Below are 10,324 nucleotides of genomic sequence, written 5' to 3'. Positions count from 1 at the left end.
TTTATTTTACCTTACACTTGAAACTTTGATGTAGGTTTGTCATTACAAGCCTCGGAATGTATAATATGCATTTCTTCGATTCCGAGGGGAAAAAAAGAGAAGCGATGTTAAACCCCAAGCCAGCAGGTGGCGGTAAACGTGTGACATCCTGACCGAAAAAAAAAACAGGAAAAAGACAACTGCGTAGTGCGTATTATCATTATCGCGACTGCAACGGCTACACAAACGCTTGTTCTCTGCTCTTGTTATTCTTCCATACAAATAGACAACCAAAAACCGAGGATTAGGGCTTTTATAAGCCTTGGAGTTCTCCTCAAGGTCTTATTCAATAGCTGGGATGCATAATTTCCCTCTAAATTTTAGCTTGTTTAATGGCAGGTATTGGAAATTTCACAGTAAAAAGGAAGATATATTTATTAGACATAGAAGTGCATTAAGCAACCGGCGAAGATTATTTACGTGGTCGTAAGAATCTGCAAGCGAGGCCTATTTATTTAAATTGTTTTGTTGTTGTTGTTTTTACACTTGAAGGCATTAGAGAGCCATCTGTTCTCGAACTTGAGAATTTTTTAAAAGGGGCTTCTGTGGGATAGCTTAGTGATATTCGGTAATAACAGTATTGGGTAGTTGTTTATTATTGATAATATTCTGTTTGTGCCGTTTGTTCTCCAAACTAACGTGCTAAGCATCGTTTTGGTTTAGTGTAACGGCAGAGTAACTGGCCGATGGTTGTTTATCAAAAGAGTGACATCTAGTGTTAATAGTCATTGCAGTTCTTTCAATATATATAATATACTTGAATAAACCATGAAGCTCCTGGAAAACTCAAGTTTTGAGGCCATAAACAGTCTGCTCACAATTGAAACGGGAGACTGTAAAATAATTGGACGGTAAGTGCTCAATGCTTGTTTAAAATGTAAAGTTAAAATTAAGACCGCATCCTTCGAAAAAACATGTTCATATCTGAACACTATCAGATCACAAAAAAGAGGAAATAACATGTTATTCACACTGTTCTGGTGTTATTTGCAGTGTTTTTTTTCCCCCTCAATGTGACTAATGACCAGTGTTGGGTATAGTTACTTTGGAAAGTAGTTAGTTAGGTTACAACGTTACCATCAATTAAAAGTAATCAGTTATGATACAGCGTTACCTATTCATAAAAGTAACGCGTTAGAGTACTCATGCGTTACCAAAAATTAAAAGCCGTTTGCAGCGGCTCACACACGACAGACACAGCCCCCGGCCCCTTTAAATGCACCTAGAAGTCGTGACTCCCGACAATGAATAACGTCAGTCATCCGACTAAATTAACACAGCAGGATAACAATAACAGGAAAGACAGTCAGCAATCGGCTATTCCACATGGCGTTTTATTTATTTATTATCACAGAACATATTATTAATCAAAATTCGCACCTAACGTTACCCAGCCCGGGTAGCCTAGGCTACTGTATATTATGAGCACCACAAGATAACTCCTGATTTTTCTTTAACTTTAAATAATGCAGTTATCAAAGTACAAGTATGCTTACTTGTAAACACAACCTTAAACAGGCTTGCAGATTTAAATCCATTTAGAAATGATGAACAACCAGCCAGCCAATGATCTAACAGAAATTAACAGCTGCCTGTCAAACAAAAATGATAACAAACCGAATTAAATCCTTCACTGCCACACAGGCACATGACAAATCGCTTAATAGCCGAACTAATTATTATTAAAGTGTCACTCACAGTCACAAGCCTAAATTCGCTTTAACACAGTCCTCTTACATTTACTCTTCAAAGTAGTGATTAAAACGTAGCGTTAAATTTGAGGTAGAATTTTCTTTTCACCAAAGCAGATTGTGCTTTTTACCGTTATGTTCTTTTCTTTTTCGTTGACAAATTGAAAATAATGTGCGTACTTCCATAAACCAAACGCTGTCCTCTCTGCTATCTTGCCGGGAGTTCGAAAAAAAAAACCCACACACACACACAGGGTCAGGCGCAGGGCACAGACGCATCACAGCCATTGACTTTACGATCACAGAGCTTCGGCTCCGCTGATACATCCGCAGGTGGCACAGTAGACATAGGACTACTGTCTGACAAAAAGCAGGCTGCAGTCGGGATTTTCCTTTCCTTAAAATAACGGATTACTTTTTTAAAAAAAATAACGAAGTTACTGATTACTTACGCACGAAACTAACGCGTTAAGTTACAAATTTCAGGAAAAAAGTAATTAGAGTACTCTAACGCGTTACTTTGTAACGCGTTACCCACAACACTGCTAATGACACTGTTGTGTTGTTTCTTTAGTATTGAGAGCTACTCCTGTAAGATGGCCGGTGATGACAAGCAAATGTTTAAGCAGTTTTGTCAGGAAGGGCAGCCACACGTGCTCGAGGCTCTGTCTCCTCCGCAGAGCTCAGGAATCAGCCCCAACAAGTAAGTCGAAGACGTTTCTTGAGGTACTGAGAAGCATTCACTGTCATCAACCCCCTCACGTAAACGCAGTACAAATATCTACCAGCAGGTCATTGCACATTTACTGAAATATGTTTTATTTTCAGACTGAGTCAGAGTTTGGATGATGGGGAGGGTCCACTGTCTGATAAGTGCAGCAGAAAGACGCTCTTTTACCTGATTGCCACTCTCAATGAATCCTTCCGGCCGGACTACGACTTCAGTCGCACCAAAGGCCACGATTTCAGCAAGGAGCCCAGTGTTAATTGGGTAATTCTGACATAAAATGGTTACAGTTTCTGAAACAACATATGCACTAATTTAACACAATGTTAACGGTAAAAATGTAAATAAATTATGCTTATTCTTATTATTAATAATAAGAATATCTGGGACCCGACATAGGATAAGTGGTTTGGCGAAAAAGATATAAATAAATTAATTAATTACAATAATAATAATAATCATAAGATATTTAAAACTATTATAAAACCACGTTTATTAAATGGTTTATGATTTCCACAGGTGTTTAATGCAGTGAACAGCAGTTTGTCTGCTGCTGCTGGTGAGGCCTACAGTCACCTACAGCCTCAGTTATGGGAGGCCCTGGACAACGAGATCAGTCTTGCTGAATGTGATATATACAGGTAGATATGCTTCTTTCAAACCCATGTTCAGTCAGGTTTGCCTAGAATGTGTTGAATGCTTTTTAAGCATAAGTTTATTAAGCATGCTTTAAAAAAAGATCTGATTGCCTTCTGTGACAGCTACAATCCAGACCTGGATTCAGACCCTTATGGGGAAGAAGGCAACATGTGGTCCTTCAACTACTTCTTTTATAACAAAAGACTGAAGAGGATTGTGTTCTTTACATGCCGTTCTGTCAGGTGAGGATCTGTATGTCAGGCAACATCAACATATAAAGAACAAAAATCATATTTAATTTTTTTTTTTTTTTATGATAGAAATAATGACTTTATTATAGATTGTGTATTGTGTTATGTTTGGGTGGAAGAATACTTTTATTTAACAAGGATGAATTAAATTGATCAAAAGTGACAGAAAAGATGTTTATAATGTATAAAATATTTCAGTTTCAAGTAAATGCTATTCTTATGAACTTTCTCTTTATCATTTAACAGTATTTTTGGTAGTCTATTTATATAATATATTTTACATTATTATTATTAATATTATCATTATGAAATACAAAAAATCAGCAGGTCCAACTTTAAAAAATAAAATAAAAAGAAAGAATACAATTCAAGTGAGCTCTGACTTTTTGTATTTGTGGTCCTTTAGTCTTTTCATGGCTCCACGAGACTCTGGCTTCGGCACTGAACTGGATCTGGAGTTAGATGAAGGCAGCTATGAGGAAGAGGAAGAGGGCAACATGGATGAAGAGAGGTGAGGAACTATGCAGACTGCTCTGTTATTATTTGTTATCACTTCTCCAGGAAGCAATGCCTTGCGAACCCCCACACTGTTTATCGTCATTCAGATGTGATAGAAAAAGGACTGCATATAAATCACGTGGTTCTAGTGTATCTGCTGGTGGAGGGCCAACAGTCAGCCAGAAGTATCATTACAGTTTAACTGCAAACGATGACTCTGATATTACTAGCCTGACAAGCAGTGGCTGGTGTCATTGAAGTCAGTGATGGTTTGATGTCTCTTTCCACAGGTATGGTGCACTGTGTGCCTGATGAAACCCTCGTCCCTGTCATCTGAAGCCAGCATCTCTTGCCTGAGTTTTAATGTCTGTTATCCTTTTCTGTTTCTTACGTTCATTTTATATACACTGTTGGTCATTTCTTAGAAAGTACTAAGAAAAGTGCCATTCATTGCATTTTAACATTTTCCTTTACTTTTCTGTGTACATTCTGTCCTCTGTGTTGTGAAATTTTTATTTTTTCATTTCCAAAGAGGTAATTTATCATTGTATCCAAGTGCAAGTTACCCAAACTTCTTTATTTATTCTTGTTCATTATTTCCACTTATTTTCATGGCTCCATGAACTTCACAGCAGTATTTCCACTAGGTGGCATCCTTTAACATCTTGGTCACCTGTCCTCTGGTCATTTCTGACTGTTTATTTTACTGCTTGACCATTTTGAGATGTCATAGTTAACATTTAAATTTTAGTTTCCATATTTGTTAGGCTTACACGTGCTCATAACTCATAATTTTGTTATTATATCAGCATCCCATTTTCCCATTTTTTTTTTTTTTTTTCTCTAATAATGATAATTTTGTTTTGTAGGGCTTAATACATTTTCCTGCAACTCTCTTGCCTCAGGAAAAATGATATTTAAACCGATATCAGCGTAAATATCACCTGGTAGATTTATTGGTGTCTTGACCTACAAGTCAACTTCCCTTTTTAGTTTTTTAGCCCCCAATGCTTAAAAAAAAAAAAAGGAAAAGGAAAACCACGATGGGTCTGTATAGTTTATTTTTACTTTTAAGCTTTTATTTGTGATTACTGTTTCTTATTTGGATTTGTAACATTTGTGAGGTGTATAACGTTGTACTTCGTAATGTAATTCCGAGCACTCATGTTGCACCAGTATAAGAAAAGGATATGAGCAGAGAAATGTGAGATCACTTTTGGTGTTAATTTACTAGATTATTTCTACAAATATTTTTTGAGTAATAGTCCTACAAAAAAAAAAAAAACAAGGATGAGCACCATACGATGCAGATTTATGCATGAATGATAACATTAACATTTCATTATCAGCAGCTTAACATATTTTTATGAATATCCTTTTAAAGAGCATATTTGTTATTTTCAAAATGTCCCAAATAAATATCTACTGACTTAAGGTGCACTGATTGCGATGTTTACTTCAGAAAACACATTTTTATTACAAAACCTTGCTGGGATCAATAAGTACTGCGGACCATTGATTTTTGTGCTGAATGACGAATATTTTAATATTATTAAGCAAGTAATTTCTGATAATGAATCATTAAAAAAGCAACAATGGAGTCTTGATTTTTCATTTTACTTGTACTGGCAACAACAAAATACTTGTTTGTAGGTACATCACCCCTTGAAACAACAGCAACAATTGTAGTGTCCACTTCTCACTAGTAACAAAAAGATATCTACAAAAAGACAAGTACTTTAACGAACAACGGGTCAAAGCATTGCATGCAGGCATAACAAACGATAACGTATGTAAAGCCTTTGTTTCACTCAACAGACACACCTCTAAACCATTATATGGACGTTTCCTGTAGCGCGTGATGTGCCCCACATCCCTTCAGGGTTAAACAAATACATAGTTTAACAGATGGAAAGACATTTACAAAACACAGAATCCTTTTGAATTCTTCACATGAAAAGGAAATATGAGCACTTGTGCTGACCCGTTGCAGATACACACGCTGAGACTGGTGGGGGTGGGGGGGGGACTCAAATCTTTGGTACTTTGACAAGTCCAACAACAACATTGGCTATTTTACTGGGGAAAAAAAGGCACTTTAAATAGTCAAACCTGTATTTTCCACGGCAAAACTATGTAAACAGTACATAAAGGCACGAAGTGTGCATCAAGTATACCAGGAATTAAGTAAGAGGTTCTTTAATTTACACAACATGGGTGTACAATGGGAAACCCATTCACTGATTAGACAATACTGATGTTAAAATTGTGTGCACCAGCCTCGTGATATTCTTTCAGGACCAAAACTGTGCTGTGAACAAACGTCTGCTAGGAAAGCAGCATTTTTTGCCCTCCGGGTGTCGTTTTGGACATATAATCACAAATGGATATTTTCAGAGGTAAGAAACACGGTTACTTCTGCTTGTAGACTACAAGGTTAGTCTCTTGTCTGTCCTGAACACCTCAAAAGTTCCTCGCTGGGTAAAAAACAGCACTGCTATTAACCTGCTATAGTTTCTGGAATCTCTTCCATTTGATGCCCTTGAACTCTGCATACCTTACGAGGCAATCTGTCTTTCTCCACAGAGTCCAATCCTCTGATTGTGGGTAAACAGAATGAAGATGGCTCATTAACAATCCCCATTATCATTCGGTTCAAAATCAGGTACCACCTGATCTGTCGAGTGTCTGGTGCTGGAGTGCTGATGGAGGGATACGTTGTTGTTACAGTGGAGCCATGGGTGGAAGAGTATATCTCCAGCCTCGAGCCTCTCCGAGGGAGATTTCCTCAGCATGCAACACACCAGCGATTTAGCCCTGGGTGAAAGAGCCTCTGGGATGGTGAACGCACCCCTGCGGATTTTGCTGAACAGTGCTGTGGGTTCCACGTCCTGAAATGGATAACGTCCTACAAGCATTGTGTAAAGAACAACGCCAAGGCTCCATACGTCGGCAGCCTTCCCTGAGTATGAGTGCCGTGAGTTTAAGATCTCCGGGCCGACGTAGGCCGGGCAGCCATGTTTGTCCGTCAGCGAGTCGTCATTCCCGCTAAGAAGACAGGAGTCCTCCAGGTTTTGCAAGACCAGCTTTGTTCTGAGGAAACAAAAGAACATCTATCAGCCACCTGATAACTAGGTTTCTATGTTTATGAATGGAAAATATTTACTAGATGAGCAAGACAAGGTATCACTTATGCAATTTATACAGGCTGCAGTTAGTGTAAATATAACATTGTACAGTATGCAATTTGATGAATTAATATTGTGACTACATGTTATGGTAATTTATAATTATTTTATACATTATATGTAAAAAATAGGGGAAATCAGCATGCACAATTAAATACCGTGCATTCTAGAAAACAACAACAACTTATATTTGTTGATAACTAAAAATCAAGGGATGATTTGACATGACTAACTAGTAATTAAAGAATAAAATTGAGCTACTGACCTATGTGGATCGGTGAACACAAACTTGCGCAGTTTAAGGTCTCTTAAAATGACGCCATTCTCGTGACAGTGTGCAACCGCAGTGGCCATCTGGCTGAAGAGGCGCACTGCTTCATCCTCCTGCAGCCTCTTGCAGGTGCGCACGTATGAGTGCATGTCTCCATAGTTACGCTCGAAGAATATGTACACGTTGTTCTCCCCGAGCACCACCTCTGAAATCTTGCAGATGTTACTGTGTGGTAGCACACGAGTGTAGGGTGCTATGAACTCGTGATACTTCTTAATGGAAAACACCTGGTGGGAACATACCAAAACGATGTGATTAATGATCCTTCATCTCATAAAAGTTCCATAATTTTATTAATAGAAGATATTTCAGATCCACTATTATTAAGCATCTATGATCACCTTGCATGTGTACTCCTGTTCAGTGACATGATGAACCGCTCTGAAAGTCTGAGCTCCTTCTGTAGCTTCCAGCAGGATGTAGGGTCCGATACGCGAGACGTGGTGCTTCTCTGACCCCGGCTGCTCAAGGCTCTGGGACAGAGGGTGAAGACAGGGTGCGAGACCTGGGGAAGGAGGCTGACTGAGCTTGCGGCGCTTGCATTTGAAGGTATCAGTGTTGTGAGAGTCCTCAAAGTCTACTCGCTTCAGCCGCAGTGGAGGTTTAGGAGTTGACAGGTTTATACTCATCTGTGACAAAAACAAGTCAGTGTAAGTTCATGGCCTTGTGACAGCATGACTTCATATACCATATGGTCTGATTGATAAGAATGCAGAGTCTATGCACAAAGGTAACAGGAATAATTGATCAAATGAGTGCATGTGATTATTTCCACACACTTAAATACTCAGTATCCATGAGATAATCCCTCACAAACTAACGAAACAAGAATAGGAGGTTCATTAATATTGTGTAATAAAAGGAGGTAATTTAAAACGGTTTTATGACTATGTGATGAGCAGTGTCGCTCGATCATACTGACTCAAGCTCCTCTCGAAATACTGCTCGGCGCCTGTGAGTCACAGTGTTTAAGTTATTACACATTCAAGCATACGTCATAAAATGACGTAGCCTAGTTTCATCCACTTCACAATTTTATTAACTCAATTTTTTTCCCTAATAAAAATATTAGTAGCCTATTAATATTTTCCGTCCTTGTTAAAAACAGTTGTTTTTAAACAACTGAGCGTGTGAGGTTTCGGAACTTGAAGCTCGTCACGTCCGACTCGAACCTAAATGCTAAATCACCATATGCTTATACCACTACGCCAAAGTTCATAGTTAAGTAAACTGCAAAAAAATAAGCAATATACTCAATAGATGGATGTGAAATCCAAGTTGGCAAAGTTCAAACAACGACAACAGGCGCTGCATCACTTTCCGTGTAAAGTTTAACCACTAAAGTGTTTCTCAATAATCGTTTTAATTGGAAAGTTGGTCAATTACTGAAGTATTCTCAAGAACTCTAGGCTGGAGATACTAAATGGTGATTTCTAGAGGTTAAAGTAACGCTTAAAGGTTTAAAGGACTTACCTCGCTGCTTTAGACAAAGGACCCGCTCCTCTCCCAAACAGAACAATGAAAACTACAGAAGCACTTAGTTGTGTCTACTTGTCAGAGAACATTTCCACAGAGGGGGAAAAAAATCAAAATATCATGAAATAAACACTGGGAAATTGTCGGCCGTGGTTGAGTCTCGGCATAAGAATGAAAATGTCGTCTCCAATGAATGCAGAATAAATATGAGTCAGTTTAAAAGGACGCGCGTGCACTACAGAGTAAGTTAGATGATTTGAAAAGTATCTCCAACTTCAATGTGTTTTGCAGATGATCGTGCACCTTTAGCCTCTTTTCGTGTATAATCTTTTTCTTTGTGCAGTAGATTGAGCAGTTTGGTACTTGTGAATCTGGCGGCAACACTAAGAGGTCTTCGGTTGTTGTCTTTGTTCCTTAGTCCCGCTGAATGAACGCGTCCTGCATGGACAGTATTTCCTTGGATCTTGATTTTCACTGTTGGTCAAACGTCCTTTAGTAGTCGAATGAAGTCCGATCATTCACGTTGAGTATTGGACGAATAAAACGTGATAAGATGTTGTTAAACGTACTTAACTTTGAGTTTTGCGATATGACAAATAAGGAAATTTCCAAAGAAAGTTGAACGTGTCCAAATTGGGGACAGCACAGAAATCAAAAAGTAGTCATTTAGCTGGTCTTTTTTTGCTGCCGAAATTAAAGGTCCCTTTAGTAATGAGATAACATATCAGACGTGGCCCCTCCGCCTGACCGTCCGACTGTAAAGTCTCACTTTGGCTGGGTACGATTAATATGCTCATGCGCTACACCAGCCTGACTCGATGATGCTGTTCTTAGTAAGATTGCGACATCTTGGCTCCGCCCCTCGGGTCTGACGACATCTAGTACAGAGCTTCGCAATAGTACGCATTACTGTTGAAGTTTGCAAGGGGTGGATTGCAAACACAAAGCACGGCGTTTAATGGAAATGTTAAACCAGTTTTACACAGTAAACACCGCTGAATTGACCACAGCAGTTTGACAGTTTGGAAAGCTGCGATTATTTAGTGCACAATGTAGTTTGCTTTCAACATAGCATATCTACTATTCAACGGCGATGGAAAACAACGCAGGAAAGAAACAAAGCGATGTGATAGATCTTGTAAATGTACATGAAAGCGTGCGAAAACTTCGCGGTAGCTATGTGTTGCTATATGTAGTTTAAGTTTATTCTTTTTGCCATAGTGAAGATTAATGCCCCACCCCTGTGTATGACTCAATAGCAGTGTTGGTGTTGCACATCAAGTGTTTGTCAGGGTCATGCAGGTAACTAACTGATAGATATAGAACAAAATACGAGCCCACAGAAAAGAAATAAGCATTATTTCTCCTAAATAGAAATAATATTAAAAGGAGAGCTTTTTTAATACTAGGAACCCATAGAAAGGAATATGTATCGTTTCTCCTAAATATAATAATATTAAATGGAGAGCTTGTTTCTCATTTCT

The 10,324-nt window shown here is 38.5% G+C and overlaps 2 protein-coding genes across 2 annotated transcripts; one reads left to right on the top strand and one right to left on the bottom strand.

Annotated features, from left to right (window-relative positions):
- The first annotated feature begins 181 nt into the window (after positions 1 to 181).
- LOC113055207 (repressor of RNA polymerase III transcription MAF1 homolog) lies at positions 182 to 5,275 on the top strand. The gene is made up of 7 exons (XM_026221265.1): positions 182 to 890; positions 2,305 to 2,433; positions 2,559 to 2,721; positions 2,977 to 3,098; positions 3,219 to 3,338; positions 3,754 to 3,858; positions 4,136 to 5,275. Exons 1-7 carry the CDS (start codon positions 808 to 810, stop codon positions 4,155 to 4,157), a joined length of 744 nt encoding a protein of 247 aa, XP_026077050.1. The 5' UTR covers positions 182 to 807; the 3' UTR covers positions 4,158 to 5,275.
- Positions 5,276 to 5,446: 171 nt separating this feature from the next.
- On the bottom strand, positions 5,447 to 9,636 carry LOC113055206 (tribbles homolog 2-like). The gene is made up of 4 exons (XM_026221263.1): positions 8,838 to 9,636; positions 7,706 to 7,993; positions 7,299 to 7,591; positions 5,447 to 6,938 (listed from the first exon to the last, which is right to left on the bottom strand). Exons 2-4 carry the CDS (start codon positions 7,991 to 7,993, stop codon positions 6,476 to 6,478), a joined length of 1,044 nt encoding a protein of 347 aa, XP_026077048.1. The 5' UTR covers positions 8,838 to 9,636; the 3' UTR covers positions 5,447 to 6,475.
- Positions 9,637 to 10,324: the final 688 nt, after the last annotated feature.

Source organism: Carassius auratus, chromosome 36, assembly GCF_003368295.1.
Source record: "Carassius auratus strain Wakin chromosome 36, ASM336829v1, whole genome shotgun sequence".
Taxonomy (NCBI): domain Eukaryota; kingdom Metazoa; phylum Chordata; class Actinopteri; order Cypriniformes; family Cyprinidae; genus Carassius; species Carassius auratus.
This window is presented reverse-complemented; position numbering and strand designations above follow the sequence as displayed.

Bases quoted from the DNA above. Each gene is read 5' to 3' on its own strand.
- LOC113055206 (XM_026221263.1), bottom strand. From the start codon at position 7,993: ATGAGTATAAACCTGTCAACTCCTAAACCTCCACTGCGGCTGAAGCGA. The intron at 7,592-7,705 runs GTGATCATAGAT...TGTTCCCACCAG, and splicing joins AACAGGAGTACACATGCAAG to GTGTTTTCCATTAAGAAGTA. The intron at 6,939-7,298 runs GTCAGTAGCTCA...TTGTTTCCTCAG, and splicing joins GTGTTCACCGATCCACATAG to AACAAAGCTGGTCTTGCAAA.
- LOC113055207 (XM_026221265.1), top strand. From the start codon at position 808: ATGAAGCTCCTGGAAAACTCAAGTTTTGAGGCCATAAACAGTCTGCTC. The intron at 891-2,304 runs GTAAGTGCTCAA...TTGTTTCTTTAG, and splicing joins GACTGTAAAATAATTGGACG to TATTGAGAGCTACTCCTGTA. The intron at 3,339-3,753 runs GTGAGGATCTGT...GTGGTCCTTTAG, and splicing joins TTTACATGCCGTTCTGTCAG to TCTTTTCATGGCTCCACGAG.